The 25,269-nt window shown below is 36.8% G+C and overlaps 2 protein-coding genes across 2 annotated transcripts; one reads left to right on the top strand and one right to left on the bottom strand.

Moving 5' to 3' along the window:
* Nucleotides 1-362: 362 nt before the first annotated feature.
* On the bottom strand, nt 363-20,990 carry LOC141905723 (endophilin-A-like). The gene is made up of 11 exons (XM_074794712.1): nt 20,733-20,990; nt 19,441-19,509; nt 19,179-19,251; nt 15,818-15,961; nt 15,102-15,235; nt 9,581-9,647; nt 5,823-5,828; nt 5,258-5,358; nt 4,808-4,911; nt 4,295-4,443; nt 363-3,732 (listed from the first exon to the last, which is right to left on the bottom strand). The coding sequence occupies exons 1-11, from the start codon at nt 20,775-20,777 to the stop codon at nt 3,545-3,547; spliced, it is 1,080 nt and encodes a 359-aa protein (XP_074650813.1). The 5' UTR covers nt 20,778-20,990; the 3' UTR covers nt 363-3,544.
* A 153-nt stretch (nt 20,991-21,143) lies between these two features.
* LOC141905003 (dolichyl pyrophosphate Glc1Man9GlcNAc2 alpha-1,3-glucosyltransferase-like) lies at nt 21,144-25,253 on the top strand. The gene is made up of 12 exons (XM_074793691.1): nt 21,144-21,293; nt 21,389-21,467; nt 21,593-21,792; nt 21,977-22,086; nt 22,365-22,432; nt 22,515-22,638; nt 22,975-23,199; nt 23,450-23,592; nt 23,706-23,845; nt 23,930-24,024; nt 24,115-24,190; nt 24,356-25,253. Exons 1-12 carry the CDS (start codon nt 21,220-21,222, stop codon nt 24,582-24,584), a joined length of 1,563 nt encoding a protein of 520 aa, XP_074649792.1. The 5' UTR covers nt 21,144-21,219; the 3' UTR covers nt 24,585-25,253.
* The last annotated feature ends 16 nt before the right edge of the window (nt 25,254-25,269 follow it).

Below are 25,269 nucleotides of genomic sequence, written 5' to 3'. Positions count from 1 at the left end.
GTTCATCTATGAGCAGGCCTACTGTTCAAGCGGTAACAGTATTAGCGGGCTCGATCGACCCCTGAAAATACCCATGCAGTACTGATGATGTATTGAATTCCCAAAGTTTTGCATCACCCATTTTTTATCCGTTTTTGATGCATAGTAACATAACATTACACTACCAAAACATTTCCGATATTCAAATATATCCTCCGTTCAACTTTAAGCTATACATAATATATATATATATATATATATATATATATATATATATATATATATATATATATATATATATATATATATATATATATATATATATATATATATATATATATATATATATATATATATATATACATATATATATATATGCTGTAGGAAAGGTTTCTCCGAAAAATATCTACTTTCTTGGCAGCATTATGGATTTCGTCAAAATTGTTGCCTGCTTCTTTATTCATAGTCTAATTAGCCGCAACTTAAAACATTTTCAAATGCAGTGAAGCTATGTTAAGCCTACATATAGTAAAATAACAGTAAATACTCCACCATCTAAGGCACTCGGAAATTACTTCTAATTTTCTACACAAATGTTTCTTTTACAACGTTGAGATATTTCATGTCAAAACCGATATTTTAGCAATAAGAGCAATTAAAGTATGGCTAACCCGTACATTCTACTTATATCGAATATGATCTAACAAACACGATACACTCGGAATGTCAGGTCCAAATACGAAACCATTGAGATAGAATCAAAAAAATTAAATTTTGACCATTTGAAAAATACCTACAACTATAAAATTAAAGTACATTTTTGTTCAGTGATTATCATTTTCACTGATCTATGTCGTATTTCACTATTATGTGTAGAAATACAGGTTCAATCTAATCGACGACCCAAAAAGGTTGTCACTGCAAATAATATAGGCTAAAGATTCCTAGAAATACACTTATGGTATCAGACAGCTAATCAAAAGCCTTCATAAGTGTATACTGCTACATCAAAAATACATATGCATTTTTGGCTACATGCAAAATAGATTGAAATAATGTTCTCGATTCTACGTGAGGTTTTCGTTTTGAGGTTTGAAAAAAAGCAAGTCATTGGTCAAACTATGATGTAACATACCTTACGATAAGGCCAGGAAAAGCTTAAATAGACTTTAAATAAATAGGTCTCATGAAGTTGGTAGCCTATTTAGCTTACTTGAAGGAAGATGGCAAGAAAGAATTAACCAAACAACATATTTACTTCATCGAGCAACCATTGAAATAACATTCCAAAAGCTTAAACGCTTCCGACGAATTCACAATTCCGTTGACTAGAAGATTTAAAAACATATTTCATTAAGTGAAAATCACAGACAAACTAACGACATTAATGCTTCTTCGTATCCCAAACGCGCTCTCAAAGCACCAGTACATTGAGTACATTTAATGTTAGCGATTTAAAAACATTACATTCACAATAATTCCGATTATTCCACGCAATTGATTGATTAATATCGTACAGAATTCATTGTAAAACATATGAATATTCATTCGTTAAGTATTTGAATTAATCATTCAGAAAACCTAAGATTACATCGCATATCTTCAACACATGTACAAGTCTATACACGGCAATAATAGTTAGTAGTACATAACTTGACAGACTTTTCAGAACCATAATCGAGCTCATTAAGGTTATAACTTCCGGATTGTTAGAATTAAAAGAATCAAATTCAATGCATTCCTCAATTTCAATGCCACATAACTTTATGGATAACATTTCTAGCCCTTAAGGACCATCATACACAAAAATATTTTGCTTCAATTGAGGAAGTGATAAATTTAACGTCTTTTACAGAACAAACAAATAATTTGAAGGTTATTCGAGTAACCTGTACATGAGCTTCAACCCGAAATCCGGTAGAATGATTTGAAAAGTCCAGTAATCTAGTCCAGTAGTGCAGGTGGTTGAAATGTGTTGTCTATTTTCTCATTAAGTTTAAGTAGTTCTCTGTATACCTACGTAATACAACATCGTATCAATATGCGCAATATACACTGTCCGGAATGCTTCGAGTACGAAATGGAGAGAAAAATGGAATCAAAGTTTTATACATGTAAAACATTATTTCTATCGTAGTATGGTAGTAGAACTACTTCTAAATCACTGACATTCATGTATACAACCATATTTAGATAGCTCGAGAACACGGAGATAGACAATGATGAAAAAACCCACTGCAACTTATCAGACCTTTATCACACACATTTATATGTACATTTTCCATATTTCCGATAAATATTTCCTTATATATAATTTTACATGCTGTTTCATACACACACATCAAGAACCAGAACTTCAGTCAACTCAGCCTTACTCGATAGACCGTAGATTTTTCACAGAGTTCAGAATCAGGAGTAGTTTCCCAAATGATTAGGTGTAAAATCGACTGAATTTAGCGGTCTATTGAGTTGACCAGTGCCGAGTAAGGAGGGTCCATGCTCATCAGCTTACAGCACTGCATATTACTGACTACATAACAAATAGCTACACAACCATCATCATTAATCTATTTCATCTAAATGTGTCTTAGACATTCTTCAAAACATCGATACATATTGTATTTATTAACCGCGGGTCTCTTCTAATTATGCCAATTTTTGGTTTTGTTCATCTAAGTTTGGTCACATCGCGCTACATTGAGTATCGTATTATCAGTATCACTAAATATTTATGTACACTATACATACATATATACATATAATATATATGCGTACTGATCTAATTGACTTTAAAATATTGGAAAATCACCATCTAAGTACATTGTGATATCTGTTAATGTTCGTATTGAATTATAGAATTCAACTTTGGTACTAACTATAAATTTTACTGTGCACAATACTGAAAATCATTTCCCTAGTTCGCATTTGAATGTGAATTTGTTTGTACACGGCTAATTTTAGCGATACTTCTATTACCGGTACTAGGCACGAACTAAGCACAGATTAGCAGCAAGTTCCTCAGTAGAGAGACTAGACTGGGCATCAAAGTAAACTTCTGGGGCCAATTTCACAGTGCAAAATTATGATAAGTAGCTGATGACAACTATTTCATTTTAATGAACTCGACAAATTAAAACTAATTGTAATTATCTTTATGAAACTGCCTCCCTGGGGTTAAATCCATCAACTTAGTGATAACATAGAGAAATTTGTACGACCAACCATATATTAACACTGGGAAACCAAGGATATACGGACCATATATTCAAATTTTCCTTAAATTCTTTAAGCATTAGGCAGGTTTTCGATTGGTCTCTATGGATTTCGGAATTCTCTTCTGGTGCATTGTTTTGACCAGAATACGCTCTACCTATTCTGGAATAGCATTATAATCTGTAAACCTGATAGAAGCGGTAGAGTTTGTAATCCGGAATTGCTATTCCAAAGCCTGAATACGCTCAAATGAAACCTGCCTAAATCTGCCCCAACGGACAACAAGTACCAGTATTTTCTAAGCATAGCAATAGACAAAATAATGGAAATGTTTTAGCGATGTGACTGTTTTCTACAATGGGACAATAACCTCGACATAATTACACGGAAACAAACCGGTACGACCATGAATTTCACCTTCATACCAATTTTCATCTAATTGTTGGGTCAACGTGATTATTTCGTTTTCTTTGAATTCCAGTTCTGATTCATTCTCGGCTTCAAAGTCGTACAGCGCTCGCGCCTGCGGAGTCGTCAAGTCTAAAAATCATCAGAAAATTAGATCTCATAATTACCGTGTATGTATAAACCATAAAACCATCTTTCAAACTAATCCTCAGGGGCCGGTTGCATAGTCATGACTTAGACTTAAGACCAGTCTAAGACCAACTTAGTTCTATAGCCAATCCAACAACTTAAGACCAGTCTTAAGATTTAAGACAATTTTTGGACTTAAGCCATGACTGTGCAACTGGCTCCAGGATAGTCTATAGCCGTGTCCACACTACACTATTCAGAATGTTCTAGAATTAGTCTGCTTCAATTTTGAACAGACCAAGTGTTTTTTTTTAAAGGTAAACCATCTTTCAACGTGCATTTCTGCTGATGTTTTAGTTTTATTCAATTATCAATTTTATGCTCTATAAAATATATAAAATGATATAATATTGTTACCAGTATTATTTGTTAAACTGAATATATATCATATAACTAATACCATGTTTTGTTAAATGATTACTGAACACTTTTCCAGCATTCAATTCATTTTTCCGCTTTGATGTTGATTAAGTACGCAAATAAATAAAATGATATGAATACAAACCTTTGTTAGGATGATGCGTTGGAGTTGTCATCGGAGATATAGCGTAGTCTGACCCGGCGTCGCTGATATTGTCGTTGTTACTGCGAGGCAACAGATTAAACGTTTTCTTCTCACGTTGGACTCTCGGTCGATTCGCCGCTTCGGCTTGTCTGAAATTATTCATCATTAAACCGCGAAATAAGTAACGTTTATAGCTGCAGAAAGCTGCTATAAGACTGTAAGAGAATGGAGAATAATAGGAGATACAGTAGACTCCATTCACCCTGAAGTTGATTGTACCACGCTCCGGACGATATATTACAAATTTCTGTATTCCATTTCATCGAGATAACGACCAGTTTCTCCAGGAAATCTTGTACATCGGACCAAATTTATTGGTCCAGCAAGATCAGGAGCAAGCAGAGTCTACTGTATATAGTTTTTGGTGCCCTTTTCGCTGGAATGATGCCCCTTTCTGTTGCTACTACGGGTTAGAAGTCACCCCTGTATTTCGCCAGGGTTGATAAGACGTACTTGTTTTGTAACGTTTCGAAAAGTCCTTGTAACACGTCTTGCGCTTGTCGATGATAGTCAATTTGAGCCTCGACGAACGAAGCCAATTGGGAAATCTGCTCAACCTGCGCACAAAAAAACAATCTTAAAGACGCGAGATACATGTGAACCGTTAACATATCGGTATATATCGCGGGAATATGGAATCATGCTTAGAAGTCAATGGATGATGTAGTACTCTGCCTTTGTAGTTTGGAATACTTCACTTAGTTCAATCACATCTAGTCTATCAATCGATGCTTTTTAATAAAATCTTGAAACCAATTTACTCAGCTAAGCTTTCAATTAAACCAGTCTTGGTTTTTTCATCATGTAAAGCCAATGACCATATTTTACATGGATTTTAAGCTCAATAATTTATCATAATAATTATCATAAATTGGCCATACTGGCTCGTTTTCTGAGACTTACGTCATTATCGAGTACATTCTGCATGGCGATCTCCGCAAGGTTCTTTGATTCTTCGAATTTCTCTTCGGCTATGTGTAGTTCATCTTCGTTAATAGCGCCACCTACAGGGATAATTCACACAACTATAGAGTGTAGGAAGACACGATAGCGTAGCTAATAGTCTATGATTTAAATGATCCATTTTTAAACTAGCGAACTTAAGAAATAGAACTAAATAATCGTCTAATATTGATTTCTATTCAAATATCCGGATAAAGCACACGACTCAATGAGAAAATAAGCAAAATTGTATATATGTGTTATACACTGCTTTAAAGCCCTAGGTATACATCAACGCATCTTTAGCAGACAACATTATCACGACTTACCGGCAGCTTCAAATTATAATAGAAAAGGAATATTTTTTTATCAGAAATTCAAAAGATGCCGAGAAAATGATAGAATTTAGCTGTTTGAACGTCACGAAACGGATATATCATTATTAGTAGGTGAAGCTTTCTTGGATATCTATTTCGGAAGTATTTCTTGTAATGCATAATTAGTGGAAGAATGAAAAAGAATTTACCTGCAGCTAAATACGGCAATCGAATGAGAGAGACAAAGAGAGAAGAAAGAATCAGGGATTAGATATATATCTGGAGCCAGTTCCACACTTCTGGGTTAGACTCTAATTTTACCAGTTATGTTGGGACTAGCTCCTGAAAGCATTTTCAATGTTTTATCAATATGATGTTAGTGTTCATGTTAGTGTTATATATATTGCCTAATATTCTGGAGCCTTTCTAAACAACAGGACATCATCGGATAAAAATGAAAACATTTCAGTAGAACTTATTAGATTTCCATATCAGTAACATATGAATTACATCAGTTTTTACTGGAATTGCTACTAAATATCACGAATCCAAACCTCAGTATTACCGTAAATACAGAATCATATGAAAATAATAGTTTTCAGCATAGAAATTAGCGAAAAAATTCCCAGTAGCGAAAAACGAACGAAGAAACACGTACCGACCACCGTTTAACCATCGGTGCCCGAGAAATAATTATTCACCACGAATGAAAACGACCGTTAAATATCTTAGTAAAAATATTGAAAATACTGTTAGAACCATCGTCCACCGGGTGCTGGACGAGATCGATATAGTTACCTTCTACAATACGTTAATTCGAATATTGAAAAAAGAGGTCAAAAGTTATTAGTAGTAATTAATATTACCACTGAACAGTTATTAATGAGAAGCAGTTTATTATCGGAAAACGTTCGCGAAAAAAAACTATCAACACTAATTGTGAACGATTAAAGATGAGAATATTAACATCGTGTTGTGCGCACTTCATTAGATCTACGTATATCAGTATATACCGATATATGGTCTGAACTTTCTATCATTTACCTTTCTTTGCACCTGCAATAATCACAACAAAACTGAATGTAATGATGAAGTTGATGGATATGAGTTAAAACTATGTATGATGCAGTGTTCATTTCTGCGGTGTTCCCGTACTGAATCTACCAAATTCCAAGACTTTCCATCACGTTCCTAACCAATTGTCTATTGAAATTCAAAGGGGGAATGAATTGCTACTACGGCCCACAGTTCAATAGGTAATGTCTGAATACCTCAACATTCACAGCTATCATCATCAGAAATTCATTACTCAATACGTCCAAAGAAGCCAGAATAATAAAGGGTCTTACGTATTTCATTGTAATTAATTACGTGTGACTCATTGTGATGATGATTTGGGGACCGACACAGCAGTAACGGGCCAATAAAATAAAAATCAGCTCGTTAAATATCCCCCTAAATAAAAATCATCCCAAATCCAGTTTTCTATGAAAAGAGTTATGCTATTGTCTGAGAAATTGTTTTACCAGGCAGGAATTTTTATCTATAGAAGGATTTTTCTAGGGGTGAACGGGGGTTACCTAGATTCAACACAGCACATAGAGTAATACAGTTAATACAGCTATGTACTGTAAATGATACAATATACGAAATCATGATCGTGTTCAAATAAAAGAGAAACTGCGTGCCGGAGATGTCATGAATATCGCAATCATTTGTTCATCGTTCTTCGTGGCAGATGATGATTTTTCGAGATATCTCGAAATCGAAATAACGTCCGACGTTGCGTAGTCGTGTCTGGTCTCAATCAGTAATAAACCGATCGAGAGTCGCTCAGTCGGATGGTCCAGCTCTAATTTCCTGTCAGATGCCTCGATCGTTTCGTTTCGATTACGGGGGTCGCACGACTGACACTTGAAAGCGATATGCGTGATGTAGCGGAAGGAAGGATGTTTTATCATGGTGCATCTACACAGAATGAACCAATTCAAGGAACCAGGCATAATTCAAATAATCATAACTTGTAAAATTGATTTGTTTCTTTATAAGATCATGACTGGGCTTAAAACAGATGTTTCATTAAAAGCCGCGATCACGCCACAAGCATTTTTGATTGGGGCCAATCAATCACACTCGTGCCAAAACAATCTGTGCCTATTTGACACTGGCCGAATTTGGCCGTCCGAAAACGTCAGACCAGGCCTGCACCATATTCTAGCACAGATTAGATGATTCTGTGTGAATGGTAACTGGTTCTTGAAGTGATTCAACTCATTTGCAGCAGCATCATTTTGATACCATTTTAGTAACGAGTGATTGATCTGAGTGAATGCGCTCTCTAGTTAAGCGTGGGCCAAATTTGATCGCGGCCAAATCCTCTCCCCAGGCGAAGAGAGAAAATTATGAAAATGAACATCGAAGAAATGATAATCGACAGACATTTAACTAGTTTCGTTCCGATAAACTCAGTCATATTTAGTTATGGTAATCATTTTTGATATTTGCGTCATATCAAATGCGTAAAGGAATCTAAATTCGGCCCAGAATATTTCCGTATTATCCAGTAGAAATGACTTTATGATAAGCTGAGAATTGATCTACCGACAGTAAATGAAATCTGTTTGAAGATGAAAAATGAACTGCGTTCAGAATGAATGAAGATTGAATGCGAGATTAAATTCGAATCGACATCATCAGTATTTACGAATAGAAGTCATGAATGAGCTCCAAGTCGTGATTAAACGCGCCGCTGATTAAGAAACGAAAGCAGAGAACTGCGCGTAATCCTCGTCGGAGTTGTAATCCTCACTGGAGTCATAATCCTCACTGCAATCGTAATCTAATGCAATCATCGGAAACCTATTCATTGTACTATGTGACTGTAAGACCTTCCTGGCAACAGCCAGTGATGGGAGCTTGAGGGGGAGGTATATGCTGGTGTATAACACAGACTGGCCAGGGGGAGGGGGTTGCGGGTGGCAGGGCACATGGAAAATAAATTCTCATACAAAAAACTGATATTCTGCTTCAATAAAAAAAACCCTGTCACAACTAAAATCTTCTTAGCCATATGCGACAGCTGCTCTTGAAAGAAGCTTTTGAAACATCCTAACATCCTCAAATACTTTCTATCTGTCAATTCATGATGCTGCCGTGAAGAAATTGAAGTTTGATAAAGGGTTTCCAAATGTATTAAGTTAGGCAGCCTAGAAAAATTTTTAAAAACCCAATCAGTTGCTCGCCGGTTCAGGCTAGATGGTAGGTAGTCTACCTGGTACTCCGATTTAAAAACAACAATTCTGTAAATTTGACCGACCATCCAATTATATCTGTTGCATGAATCTCGATTTAAAAACCATACTCTGTTCCATTACAGGCAGGTGCGGCGAGATAAGAGGGGACACAAAATTAAACCCGAATCAATCAATCAAATAAGTAACAGGTACAAATACATATTTCAGAATCAAAAGTGAGAAATTAAAGATTTTATCTAGAAAAACTGGAATATACATTGAATAATAAAATTGGAGCAGTGAAGGGGGAAGTTACTAGCGGTATCTTTTTCGAATGATGATAAAATTTCAATTATGTGATGAACATGTTACTAGGATACAGTCGCGAGATCTGCGACGACGACGGCGACGTTTTCATCTCGTGGAAAATTGATACAGCTGTATCGGATTGTATCGGATTGTATTGGATTGTATCGGGTTGCCGCAAATTTCAATTAAACTCGATATAATGTCGACAGGCGATTTAACTTCGCTGCCAGAAAGCGATAGAGAACTAATAACAACGCAATTTCATTCCGATCTTTGAGCTTTCAAATTGTAAAGTTAATGCGAAAATAGATCTCTTCGGGGGGGGGGGGGGAATAATGAAAATGCTTTTGATAATGGTGTTGAAATGAGCACAGTCGAGGTATAACCGATCTCAGGGTTTACAACAGATATCCACATTTTCTCACCTTTTTGTTGTTTTCTCTTTTTACAATCGTAATCAAGACGTCGTCCGTGGAGCTTCTTCCGATGATGCTAAAAAAAACATAAATAGAATATTATTTCTTGTGATATGGTAGGATTTTTTAGGTTAAACAGTGTGGAACACAGTGTGGAGTACCACCAAGTCATGCCGGGTTTGAAGCCTGTACACTATGGGTCACGATCACACAAGCGTTTTTGACCAGGACCATCTACTCACACTGTAGCCAAATTTGGCCCAACCAAAAAATCAGACGACGGCCATCCAAAATTTGGACACGGGTCAAATTATTCTATGAGGATGCTTATTGGTTCTGGAGCTGACTCGCTTGCCACAGCATTATTAGTAACAAATAAGTGATTCGCCGGTGAACCCTTTCTTAGGGTATAGGCTAAATTTGACTCGTGTCCGGTCCGGGCCAGTGTGACAGGCAGTCTCCACACTGTGATCGCGGCTTTATCCTTCTTCCCTCTCAACTCACTTAGAGGTACCTGGTCTAATGAATAACAGACTGAATAGTCCTCTACTAGTTGTGTTTAGACTCATAACCGTAGAAGCCGGTCTGGAATGTCATAACTAAGAATCAACCAGCAATAAGGAGACGCGAGACTAATTTCCCTCGTAAGCCATACCAGCTATTTTATACACTTGCGGCGCGCCGCGGGGACTGAATTTACGAGAAAGCTGTTTCCCTCTCCTTTGATGGAAATGTCATCAGCAATTTGCGGTAATCAGATATAAATACGGTGCAGTGCAAAAAGAAACACGCTTCGTATATCGGTGTCATTGGTAATTACTGAAGAGCCATCGATATACCAGAGAACATACATCACTGCTTCAATCAAATTCTCCAACGCTGGAATCACGATAAATGCAGACATCGATTACAAAATCGATGCGAATTACCGTACAATCATGTGTACACGTGGTAAAACAATGTATCCGCCTGGGTTGTGGTATAAGTCTCTTCAAGTTCATCGAGCAACTTTCCCACTAAATAAATAATGCTTGAAATGAACGCGTAACGGGAAGTTAAGATTTATGATTACAACAAGTTTCTTAGATACTGATAGAGTCATAGCTGAACGGATTGTCCGATGGACTGGCTTTACCAAACACCGACTCTGGCATGCAGTGATGGTAAATGGCTTACGTGAGTTTGATAACCTGGATATAATTCAGGCCGTATATAGTACAACACTGCCTCCAAAACAATTCCAAACATACCATAAGAAAATATGATACTTTACTATATAACATTACTAAATACATGTTAATCTACATGGCTCCAAAATGCTGCTGGATTTCATTGTCTGGTTTATGAATCAATCTGAATGTTTCCATAGAGATAAACGAGTCCATTAGAAGAGGAAGCATCAATTGATCAGAACCCACTTTCACAGCGTAATTCCAATGTAAAATGTAAGGTTTCGCTGTAATTAATTAACGTAAGATTGATCGCGCGTGGATCAAAATATGTGGATTCAGCTCATAAACTTAACGACCTAATGGTAAAATCATGCAGTAACTACTGATAACGAAATGATTAATTGAAAATGTTCCCCAAGGTGAAAAAAGCCTTTGATACCACTCCTTCTTAATGTATATCGGGATGGAAAACATGAAATTGACGGAATTGATGACACGAAATAGCAGCTTTTTGTGAAAACAGTGGTCAAGGGGCCAGAAAGTCTTGACCACTTAAGTGCTTTGAAATCCCTGTTGAAATACGAAATACATTTCGTCGTACATCGGAATAGATTCGATGAGTGTCGCAAACGTTTTATGACAAATGCACATTCAGACAGTAAGACTGCAGTAGAGATTAGCGTTTAATGAACTGTGAAGGAAGGAGATACAGCTCTTTTATTACTGCATCACTGCATTCGACATTATTACGTATCAGCACTCACTCGCTCACTCAACTAACTCACGAGTTTCATTACTAATCACTGATTCAACTTTATAAAAGCAACGATTTGATTTTCAGTATGAACTCGGAACTGAGCTGTATTTCCTAACGACAGTGTTACGTGAATAGGGGGACACATGATGTTTCTAGTTTCACCTTCTGCCCACGAGACCCCTAGACAGGATCCGATAGAGACGTTACACCTACAGGTTGTCTACAGTTGTGGGTGACGCTGACAGCTTTCAGACACGAAATCTGCCTACTGTACTTTCTGATATGAGAAGACTCAGTTGTCATCTACTAATGGGACCGTAAGTCAATAGTAACTCAATCAGCTTACCACAGACCCTTTATCTACAGTTCATACAGTTATGCAATGTCTAATCCTGTATTGAGAAAGTTGCGGCACTAATCAGCTCAAACTCTGCTGCTGCTGCTGCTGCCGATGAAAGTGAATCTACATAATGCATGAGTTCATTCTACTCGATTGATAGAACCCGGAAATCTTAGCGAAGTATTTTGACAAAAAGACAATTTTTCAGATTTCCCTCAAATTCATTTGACATGAGACAAGGAGAGAGGAGAATGGAGAGTTACACTGGAGGGGAGAGAGTGAAGGATCCTGAGGAGGATGAGGAGAGAGGATGAGGAGAGAGAGAAAGAGAGAGATCAGCTAGCGCTAGCAATAAATGCCTGGAATCTTCTACAAATCACAGCATTCTAACGAACATAAGGCTAAAAAATTTATACCTAGTTTCTTATATCTGCGAAGCTAAAAAGTTGACCACTCGACCGCATATCTACCGTGTAAATTACTTTTTAACATCATGATCAAGCTAACAATAACGGACCCGGCAGTTATAGAAATGAACTGATTACAAATTTTATCGCAGTTTACAAAAGCGACCTGCCCGATTAGGAGAAACAAAGCATCATTTTTCTTAGCCTAATAGTGACATTAAATCGATGCTTTCCCCAGTCTTTCATATACCGTATACAATCTCCAACGACGTCAGTCAACGAATGTGACTTTCACAGAATATATGTATCACATAAGTGTGCATGCGCTGGCTGTTAGACGGGGCCGCTGTAAACTGGATGCTTTCAGCATTTCTGCGGGGGTATTGCGTATTACGTCTAAGCAAATCAGCAAACGCAATACCGACCGGTTCGATCATCGGATGACGACCGGGAGAACATAAACCGGGAGACGACTTTATCCGAATTGAATCGATATTAGATTCTCACAGAGAGAGGGCAGCGTGTCACCCGCACACATAATATACAATCTCTATTTTTCCTTGTTTGTCGAAACAGTTTCTCAATAAACAATATTCTATTTATAGCGTAGACACGAGGAATTGCCATGTATATAGATCAGTTACATCATGTACACTATAAAGAAGGAAGGAGGCGGTAGAAAATGATACCGAGCCGTCTTCACGCGAGCATTTTTGACCTAGGCCAATTTGGCCTGTGCCAGATTAGTCGCAGGCATCAACACACTGAGGCCAAATGAGCCTATGCCCATGCCAAATTCATTCGATTCGAAAGCTAACCGGTTCCGAAAATGTCTCACCTCACTCGCCACAGTCATTTTGATAGCATTTATTAGGCATTGGCCAAATTTGACTGGTCCAGGTAAGTTCGAATAGTCAAGGCTTCAATCCGCTTAAAAACATGATCACGAAAACCTGGAAAAGTTCTCTCGGAAATCTGGCATGGTTCATTGTATCGGGTTATATAAAAGTACATTATTAATGAAACTACCATTTAATTAGTTGACATTACACAATCTGTGCTGCTTCCAATGTACTTAATGTGATCACAACCTAGATACACGACATATGTATTCATACTATCCATATCTGGGCCGCAAATTCATCTTTCATGTCAGAACACTTTGCTTGAAGAAGTAGCCAAATTATTTTCCTCGAAACCAAAGCGACTACTGACAGTCAAATTCTGTTCGAGATCTTCTTCTTATGAAATCCAGGGGCCAGACCATCGATTGGCAGGCTTTCATTCTCCTGTACGGATTACACGGTATTGATAATATAGCAAACGAATCGGAAAGGGTTAAATCTAAAATTACCAGCAGCATTAAGTAAGATGACATCGAATTCAAATAAGATGAAATGTGATACCACAACGACTACAATCATCATCACCACAGGGGATGACATTATATATTACAGTAGAGAGAGACATCTCAATGATGACATCGTATCGAACCTAAACGAGTCAATTGGCAATCGCCGCACGGACTCCGAGCCGGAATTAAGAGATGGCAACCGCGAAAATAATTCCGCTACAAATGAATATGATCGACCGGGTGAGAGAATATATCATCATCCGACCATGATTGATGCAGCGATGCCTGACAGACGCTACAAGACATTCACCCACTGGTGAAAACAGAAGAAATTAATATTTGATTATGATGGATAATGTAGGATGGGTTATATGTATTGTATATACAATACCTAATGGTCGATAAATGAAGACAAATTCTTGTTCACTATAATATGTCAACACATAGCCAGGGTTCATACTATTTCAGTCTTTGATTTTCCGTACCTTATGCAGGGCAAATGTCCAAAGGCAGAAATGAAACCGGCCGACATATCTATCTAAAACCACAAGTATAAATTATGCAGACCTCATTTCTAAAATTCTTTAGCTTTTTTCATAATTTCGTAACTTTTCTAAACCTTGAAAAAATGATTACAAATTTCCGTAACTTTTCCAGGATTTTTAGGAATTAGTGCGAACCCTGCATAGCTGACTACCAAATTTGCGGCTCAGGTGAAACACATCGCTGGACTGAAGTCTATTAACACTTCCACTCAGCTCTTGAGATTATTGGTAATAACCATTTGGGATTCGAGGTGTGATGAAATGTAAGCGATGGTCACAGCCATTATAAGAGAACGCTCACTCTATATCCACCAATAGCCTTTTATATATACATCAGGAAGTATTCCCTTTATGCACGATAATCATATTAGGATTAATAGACTCCAGTTTATAAAAGCATCGTATTGAAGTGGGCAACTTATGTGCAGAGGCGAGTATTGATAAAACAAACAACAACCATAAAACATCCTGCACAGCAGTCAATAAAACAGGCAGTGGTTTACACTGGTTTTTACAGGTTCGTGGATCACGTATGTAGGTACAGAATTGATGCATAATCATTGATCATTTATTGCGGATGGTTCGAGCGGATCATTTGAGTTTATCTGATCGCGGTTGTTTATCTTCATAACGCCGTCAGATATTGTGTATCATCTAAACAGAGGGTTCGCGGCCGGCCGGATTGTCCGTCTGTCGTTTTTGTCTGGCAACAGTTTTCGCTTGATTAATATAGGCGTACATGACTTCGTTGCAGCATCGAAGCCGCAAGCAGCGACAAAAAAACAAGCATCCGCTCCACACAAAATCAATAGACATTCCTTTTTGTATTGTCTATGCTCAAACTTAAAATCTATCCAAAATTTTCTACTGATGAAAAAGAAATTAAAAATGCCACAAATGGACCGGAAAAGCCAACCTACGATGCATGAATGTGATAATCTACGTAGAAACTTACAGCAACTTCTTTTAGGTCTTTCGTCGCTAAATGTTGTAATGGTTCGAGGAAGTTCTGTTTGACGTTGTCTTCGAGGGAGTATTTGATATCAGCGAGCTGTTTGTACGATTCACCAGCCTCCGCTAACGACATCGCTACAACACAAAATATACAAATCTTTAATGAATATTCGACAGGAATGATCGACTCTTCTACTTTCAAAGGGGTCGGATCAATGAACTTTGCAATTTTCACATTTTTCACATCCTTATGCCTTTGTCAGATTTTTTCACAAGAAAAAGAAACCAGGATTTTTCATGTTTTTCAGATCTGTTCAGGTCAAGGTACAATAACATTAGCTGTTGCTGATCAAAATCAGGACAGATTCAAATGAAATTTCTTAAACTTCATCTATTTTTCACATCGATCTGATCCCCGCTTTTGGTCATCTTAAAATTGGATCAATGCGATTCAAAGAGTCCCAGAGCAGCAGTCAGACCCGGTGGACTAATAAAATATCATCAATCATTCAACCCATTTATAGGTCAGGTAAGTACTTCCACTGCTACATCCTGCCTCCTCAGTAAAATATCTATAATGTTGGTCAAGTTGCTATTTCCTACACTCAAACAAAGAGCGGTACTAAACAAGTAAACATCACTAGAAAATTACTCACAAAATATAGTAGACCCAACAATTTTTTGCCAAGCTCAAACCCATTTATTTTTGAAACATACCGAATGGAGAAGTATCATTGAATTCGGAACCGGTTTTGTTCATAGTTTCAGCCATTACTGCTTCTGGTTGTGGATATTGAAGACTTCGCGCTTGACCGCGCATTTTCTGATAAGCGCTCATCGTCGCCAGTTTCACTCTGTGACCTGAAAAAACAACCATCGGATTTTAGTTTAGTTTCGTTCCATGTAGGCTATCAATGACAGGCTATGCTTATTGTGACACTAAAACCAGCTAACATAAGTCTTAAATCTGGAGATATGTTTTGGATTTAATTTGATCTTTTGAAATTAGTCTTAAAGGCTCTGGAGCCGCCTTTTCCCATCATTGGAATGATCCTTGGGTAAAATAATGAGTGGTGCTCATTTTCATAAAAGGGAAAGATAACTTCTTTATTTTCAGTTGTTGCCAAGTAGCTGCACACTTAAACAGGATTAAGTCCATTTTATGGAACGAGTTCAGAATAAGTAGTTTTTAAATCGATTGAGATTAAAGAACAGCTGTGAATAAATGGGTTAATTCTACTGTGTATTGAGAAATAATCAATAACAGTCCTGACAATAAAACATGTATTGATATAAAACTAACATACTGAATATAGAACTTCGGCATAGGTTCGCCGAGAACCAGGGTCCTTACAGATCACGAAATCCCAAATCCCCCAACATTTCCCTGACCTATGACCAAACATTCGCTGAATTATATGATATCCCCTCTTGGTGCAGTTACTTGTCAAGAAGTTTGCTCATTTTGCCACTTGTCACCAAAAAGAACAACAGTCCACCAAAAATTCAAATTCCCCCACTTCTTCCTGATTTTCAAGAATGTCAGAAAAATTCGCAAATTTTCCCTGATCCATAAGAACCCTGGAGTACATGTAGGGCCAACATGGTTTCAAATTCTTCGTCAAATATTGTTTTATTACAAGGATGTATTTTCTTAAATCGCTGTTTTTTTTAACCAACCCAAAACATTAAGTGAATTTTGTCCACAGCCATAGTATTAACCTTGCTGAGACTGACACCGAGGCAAATGCCTCAGTTTAAAAAAAGGTGCTTCAACATTACTCGCCAATACTTAAAAGCATACAACAAAGTCTTGAGGCGTCGTGATAAAATCAGTCCATATCACACGAGACACTTTTGTTCGATGTTTTTACACGAGGCCAGATAAGATAACAACTCAATTAAAAACGAACAGCTTATCTTAAAACCATTCGAGGTTTGCTAAGTACGTGTTAGGCTAATATTGAATATTGAACTGTTGTTAGTCCATTTTCCAGTGACCTGTTAGCACAAATATATACAGTACAGGTATACACATATATAAATACAAATAAGGCTTCGATGAATTTATGATCAATTGATAGGTCTAGTAAACACCACATTAACCGATCGTTAATTATTAATTGTGAACATTCATACAGCTTACACATATCAATCGATGTAATCAAAGGTATTTTGATTTGGCCCGGTATAATCTTGACGAGACCCCGGTACGGATTAGGTCAGGGATATTCTTTACGGAACCCTGGTTAGATATTGTCACGGAGATCCTCGTTATCAGAACCCTGGCACAGATTTTGCTCGGCATAATCTTGTTAGAACACTGGCTCGAAATTCGGTCAGGGATATACTAGTCAGAACCCTGGTTAAGATATGGCCATGGATATCGTTGACAGACAGAACCCTGGTATAGATTTTGCTAGGCATAATCTTGTTAGAACACTGGCCCGAATTCGGTCAGGGATATACTAGTCAGAACCCTGGTTAAGATATGGCCATGGATATCGTTGACAGACAGAACCCTGGTATAGATTTCATCGAGGATATATTCGCCTTGTCCGTGTCAGAGCCACAGATATATACTACGTGTACTCATCTCTGCTCAGAAATACATTGATTTAAGAATGAAATGGAATTAGATTTCTGAAGACTATTGTTTGTCGTGCGTATATCGCATGTATAATTGCGGGGGTGAGGAACATCACATATATAGATATGTATAATTGAACATTGATCGATAGAATAAGATGAAGAACCTCGGTTTAGTCTGTAACAAGCTCCGCTGCATCGATAACGTCAAATAATGAATGATTGTCGTTCATTTCTATTGAGATGATGGGTCGTGATGCATGCATTCCGTGCTGAGGCAGCAAAGGAGCTTCTCATTGCTAAAGTGCTTTAATAAATCATCTTGCAAAGAATATGCTAGAAACTTGTACTGATATACGAGCATCTCACTTGCATTTCATAAATTATCAATCAGCTGTGGGTTAAAATTGCTTGATATCATGCAAAAATCTAGACAAGGCTTTCTTTTTTAAATTACTTGGAGTACAGATCTGTCGCCCAGAAATCTCCAAAACGTATCGTCCCAAGAAATCACTTTTTAGTCTCCATTGGGTTTTCAACAAGATTTTGAAAAAAAACAACAACATATTTTCTCGATACTTTTGATCTATTAATTTGCAAAAAGTTACTTTTCTTTGTTTCTCCATCATTTGAATTCAATTGAAAACAATTTTCATTCTAAAAAATTTTTTCCATAGTACTTCCAAAATTTGAAACTTTTTTCATGACCCCTTTGATTTTCAAAAGTCTGTTTTCTTTTCCCCCGTACTCCAAGCAATTGAAAAAGGCCTAACATGCAGTGAAGTATGGGCTATTTCTAAATTTTTCCTAATAGGCTATTGGAATGGTAAATATTATTTGAATAGAAATTACTAAAACATCACAATGTTAAACCCTAATTACCTATGTGTGCAATTTGTAGATGTTATAAAATAACCCTAATTAAATCAATGAATGATAAAAGAAACCCAATCATTTCAATTCAAGATACCTCTACCCTAAAAACGAAAAAAATCTAAATTCACCCAAAGCTACGAACGTACGTGAATCGTCTTTCGCACATCTCTAAGCTAAATTGTTTTCACATATTTTGATCTTACCTGATCCTATTAATGTAATAAATGGATCAAAATTATATTAAGTTGAGACATAGCAAAAAACTTCATGACTAGTGTTTAATTTGAAGGGGAGAGATACCTTGAGTGAGTAATTTTTTGGTTAAATATACATCGTAAATATGAATCATGTTCCTCCATGCGGTGATAGAGAATCATGCGAAGATGGATTATGATAGCCTGGGGCCGGTTGCATAGTCATGGCTTAGACTTAAGACCAGTCTAAGACTAACTTAGTTCTATAGCCAATCTCACAACTTAAGACCAGTCTTAAGATTTAAGAACACTTTTGGACTTAAGTCACGACTGTGCAACAGGCCCCTGGTTTACATATTAGTAGATAGAGCTAGGTTCTTTAAAGAATTTCTGCCGATAGGCCTAGAAAATATTGTTACCTGGATTTGGTTGTAAAAACTCATGAGTCTGATTGATGATTTTGTCGACAAAGTCTGTCATGACATCGATTTTCTACAAAAGAACGACATGAACCTGATTCAGAATGACTGGACGGACTGACCAAAGTCAAATTTGGCCCGTGTTAAACAGGAACAAGCGCAATTGGCATCAATGTGAATGATTGAAAAATGCTTGCGCAATTGTAGTTTATTTGAATCTAATTTAAAATGGCAGCTTTCGCCATCTCAATACTTATCTTACCCGTTCCATCTCCAGAAAATCATCCTCCAATTCAGTTCCTTTCGCTCCGCCAATTTTTTCGCTGACATACTGAAAAAAGAAAATTCAATCGATCTCAAAAAGCGCAACAATAAATTTTTCAAACAAGTAAAAACCATTTCCAAGAGCTTACCCGACTGAATTACTATCAGACAAAATAGTATAGTTGTTGGAATAAATGAATGAGTTTTTGCGGTCCTGCGGGTTATGATTGGAACTGTGTATGTTTAATGAATGAATGAATGAATGAACGCTAATAAACTACTGATTGAGTATTTTGTCATGAATGGGTGACTGCCGGTATGTACGTATCTGGAGTGGCGAGATAACGCATTGCCCGTTCTCTATGAGTCCACGCGCATACAACACAAACATGTATACGAGTGAATACATCAGCAGAAAAATCAATCAATCAATCAATCAATACTACATACAGCCAGTAATGCAGACTGGGGACAACCACAGCCATTTTAATTCCACAATTATCCCCACCGAAATAACGATTATTTGAATCGCGAGAAGGTCATCTCTCAATAACTAATCAGAATTTGACAGTCTCTGCAGAGGCAGGCCTATGCATCAAACCCTTATAAATCCTAACCCTGCACTATCAAACATACCTTAATGCTTTTGACTAGGAAGAATTAATTGTAAGTGCTAATGTCCCATTGGTTATGTTGATTTTTAGTTTAAGCTAATAATGCAAATATCTGATAGAAAATAACCACATTTAGGTTACTGACCACTCAATCCGTCCAATGCCCTAATAATGATATAGGCAAGCAATGATTTGCCAATGCAGCATTAGGCCTATTCCAGTTAATGCTATTTTGCCAATGGTTCGTTCAGATGAGGGCAGTTTTCAAGCCCGGGCCAATATATAGATAGCATCTCATCCTCAGGATCCTAAACCTAAACCAAACCCTCTGGGGCCAATTGCTTTAAAGTTGGTTAAAGATAACTGGTGGATAAATACCATAGTAACAATGAACTTTTAATTGTCACCAGGCTTACATCAACTATCCATTGGTTAACTCTTGTCAACTTTAGTAACTCTTAGCAACTGGCCTCTAATAAAAAAATGTCATAATTATTTCTATTAGTTTAGTTAGAATGCTGCATATTGGCAAAATATCCACATCCATGATATCAAAATCAATTTTAAACAAATAAAAAGTGTAGTATCGGCAAGCGAGGCAATGGATTTTTACTTAATCTTCAACATAACGCACAATAAAAAGCAAGACGGGGAATTTCTGAAGCAAATCAATTACCTGATTGGCTTTATTGAACTGTTTTCGAAGACCTGCAATCGACATGACGACGTTCTCGACCTCCTCGCGACGACGATAGCAATGATGAAATCAAAAGAAATTTCCGCTTCTCTTTGAATTCTATATAGGGTGGGTTAATCCGACGGTGACGTCGACTTGAACAATTTATTCCGCTGTTTTAAAGAAGACGCTTTTAATCACCTGTAAAAATCACAGAGGCGTAAAATCCAGCGGTTCGGAGCCAATAAACAAACCTGCTAGCCCACAAACCCGGAAATGACAGTTCTCCCGCATGCCTAGAACGCGGATTTGGCTTCGGAAGAGAATTGCACGGTGTCCTTAGCCAGATCCATAGATTTAGCACCGACAACCAGTCCAAATCCATTGATACAGCTAGACATAAACAATTTTGTTTTATTTGGTTTTCGTCTATTTACCAAACCGATTTTCGCTTTCAAGACAAATATAGCCGGTGAACTTCGGTGAAATGGAAGGTGACAGTTGGTTCTGGGCTTTTGCTGGAGTAATGACATGTTTTAAGTTTCTACTGGTTGACATTATGTGAGTAAGATCGGTATTGTATCGTTAATGAACGCCAAAAAGTGTTCAATTTCATTTACGACGACCCACTTTTTGACTTTCACTTTCCGTTTCAGGCCGTCAACTGATTTTGAAGTACACAGGAATTGGTTAGCAATAACTCATTCCCTGCCATTAAAAGAATTTTATATCGAGGTATTTAAAACTGCTGAAGCTCTAACACCCTCCAAACTTCTGTTAGTCCTATTGGTTGCATGATTGGTTGAATGTCATAATAAATTAATTTACATTGTTTAAACGTGTTCAATTTTCATTTCCAGAACAGCTCAAAATCCCCTTGGACTTTGGATTATCCGCCGTTTTTTGCCTATTTCGAGCGTTTTCTGTCGTTATTCGCCAGATTCTTCGATCGTGAAATGTTATCGGTTCACAATTTAGATCACCTGAACACTAAAACCGTACTGTTCCAGAAAATCACCGTCATCGTAACAGATTTCGTTTTTATTTATGCTGTTAAAATGTAAGCAAAACAAACCTTTATCAACAATCGTACTAATCAGCATCGCCAAGCTACAAAGTTCCACAGGGCATTTATTAAAGGCATTTATTGTTATTTGTGTATTCTTCCCCACTTGTTTATGCTAATTAGTATGACCCTTTATCCATATTAGGAAAGGAAATCTTCGAATTTCGCTATATTACAGATTGTGCAATGATGTTTTGAAATTTGTGACGAAGAAACCGTTTTTTCAATCTCAAACGTTTCTAGCCTCGGTGCTGCTCGTTGGAAATATCGGTTTACTGATGGTCGATCGTATCCTTTCAAAATAAATGACCAGCTTAGAACTAACAAAATCGCCAAAACTTCATAAAACAAAGCATTTGCTTACCAGCAGTTACTGCTTACCAAAGCATAGCTCAGAATTCAGAGTATTAGATGTTTAATTTGACAGATAAACTAATGAAGATAATGAATGATCCTACAACTGATTGGAGATTTATCTAAACCTTATCATCAGACCGTGATGTTATCATCGATTGTGAGATCATTACGCAACATAAAACACTTTTCCTTGATTGTCTATTAAAAAGATATGCACTTTCAGTATAATGGATTTCTCTATGGAATTATGTTGTTATCAATTATCAGAATATTTCAGGTAGGAATCTTCGTAATTGTGGGTTTTTCCGCAGTCACTTGTCCATGGAAAACGATACAGTTTCTGAGTTTGCTCGCTTCAGGGTAATATGGTTGAAGCCGCTGTATGGTTCAGCGTTTTACTGAATTTCAAACATATCTACCTGTACGTGGCGCCTGCATATTTTGTGTACATGCTGCGAAAACACTGTTTTATGAAGAATCAAGGTAACGAGAAAGAATTAAGAAAAGAATTAGATATGATTAATCTATTAGTAGAAATTTTCACTAAGTTTGTTACATGTACAGTAGACCTCACCTTACACATGGTCACTTACTAAAAAACTAAATCATTTTTCGTATCCTATCAGTTTGTCCCAATCCTTAACTCGGGTATGGTCACTAATACCGGGTATCTGAAAACAATTTGTTTTTGTTCCGAGTTAGGCTAACTTGGAACAATAACAAATTGTTTCAGATAGCCGGTATTCTATCAAATTGGTCTGTGGCAGTCTGCGCTGGAAGTCTGTAGTTGCTTTATATTTACAATGTCTTCTATTTCAGCTGGTGTGTTAGAATGGATGTCTGAATCATTTGAACGTTTGGTTCAATTAGGCGCCGTGGTTGTAGGGATATTCGCTCTGTCATTCGGTCCTTTCATATTGAAAGGCCAATTAAAAGATGTTCTGGCGCGATTGTTTCCATTCAAACGAGGTTTGACTCACGCGTATTGGGCTCCGAATTTCTGGGCCCTCTATAATTTCATTGATAAAGTTCTCACATTTGTAGGTAAGCATTTAGTCTTCTTGGATTAACAGTTTATCTTAAATCAATTTAGACTAGTCGCAGTTTGAAGTGTGTACATTGTACATAGAATACCCACATTGAAGATTAACAATTACAAATATATATATTAATCTGACTTTTGGAATACAGTCCTTCTACATATCTTCAGTAATTTATTTAAAAAATAGATGAATCTCTGTTATTGTGGGTACTCATTATCTAATAAAGAGTTCTTTGTAATAATTTTGAACAGGAGTTCGCATTGGTCGACTGTCACCTGAGGATGTTTTGGGAACTGCTTCAGGAACTGATGGTAAAGTGAAGGACATCAAGCATACAGTGTTACCTTGTATTCCGCCAGTTTTAACCCTGATTTTAACAGTCTCGTTCATAATTGTAAGTAGAAGTGATCGAGATATCATAAAAAATGATTTTCCCAATTTTTCAGCGAAGTATATTTCATACACATGATGGACAAATAAATACTATACTCTTTTGTAATTTTACAGTTTCCTCTGGTGCATTTATGGAAAAACCCGACCGGTCCAAGGAGTTTCCTACGATGCTTAGTTCTGTGCGCGTTTGGGTCGTTCCTATTTGGTTGGCACGTCCACGAAAAAGCCATTCTACTCATCAGTATTCCTTTAACGTAACTAACATATTCCTTGCTCAACATCAATGTATCACGACTTTAACTTATTCATCATTTGTCTATATTTCTCATTGTTTCCAGAATCTTGGCTTTACTTGATGTACGAGATGTTTCTGTATTTCTTATCATCTCAACAGTTGGACATTATTCATTGTTTCCATTACTTTTAAAATCAGGTTTGTAATAAAGATGATTAAATATGAACGATGCTCCTTCTCAATGTAGCTTTATCAGTAAATTACGAAGAGTTTATTTTATCTTTATAGAATTATCAGTGATCAAAGTTAGTTTGTTAGTTTTGTACACAATTATGGCATTTAAAGGATTATCTCTGCTTCACGAGTAAGTAGAACTACAGTGTGAAATATCTAAATTAACATCTGTTATCTTAGTTGTGTACCCAGTATGTGTTATGCTAGTATCTGCAAACTGATACGCGTATTTAGGCATAGAATTAATTACGAAGGGTGTATTCTCTCAAGTTCAGGATCTAATTTGCATTTTCAGAGTGAGATCGTCACGGTTTTGTCTTCCATTCTTGAATTTCATCGAGACTGTCTATGTACTGGGGCTTGTACCGCTGTATGTGTATACGGATATCCTACACAACCGATTCAATGCATCATTCACTGAGAAATATGAGTTTCTCCCGCTGATGCTTACGTCGACGTATTGCGCAATGGGTGTTGTTTATTCGGCTGTGAAATATTTGTACTACGTCATAACAATGAAATGATCGAAAATGTGCTATAATATTTCATATAAGATATAATTAAAAATGTGGGAACTGCAGTTCTTTCTGTTTCACACTTGGGACTAGTATTAGTGCTTTCTCTTGAAAAATGGTTAAATACGAAAAATTCAAGAATTGTGTCTGTCTTAATATCTTTATCTCCTTTTCATACCAGAATTTATGCTCAAGAAGTGTTAACACTTAAGTTTGTTTGTTTGTTGTTTTGTTTGGCTTTACGTCACTAGGATCTTCGGTCTTCACTCAATTGAAGTAATCAACCTGGCACTGAATCCAGGTGAAAACTAGACTTTACCAATAAAATGACATTTTACTTTGTCCAGATTGTGATCAGTAACCGCTAACGTATTGTTATTGTACATGTACCTCAGGGTGGCCGCTTTCTGCCCATTTACAAATCTCCTGAGTTTTTGGTAAAATCTGTCAATTTTCCGAGTATTCCTTGAATCTTTTCTAGATCTAGATCTGATTCCCTGAGTTTTCGAGGGCAGTGGCCACTTTATACCTTGACGTGAAAAATCCCGGTATCTTTTGTTGAAAAATATGAGAATGTAATGATGCAAAGAAATGTGAAAATTTCAGTTCATCAATCCGACTCTTTATGTGCTTATTGTCAGCTGTATGTATCCTATAGACTTATTATGATAAATATAAATACGCTATCATTTAT

The sequence above is a fragment of the Tubulanus polymorphus genome, chromosome 5 (assembly GCF_964204645.1).
Source record: "Tubulanus polymorphus chromosome 5, tnTubPoly1.2, whole genome shotgun sequence".
Classification (NCBI taxonomy): domain Eukaryota; kingdom Metazoa; phylum Nemertea; class Palaeonemertea; order Tubulaniformes; family Tubulanidae; genus Tubulanus; species Tubulanus polymorphus.
Note: the sequence above shows the minus strand (reverse complement) of the source record. Positions and strands in the feature narration are given on the sequence as shown.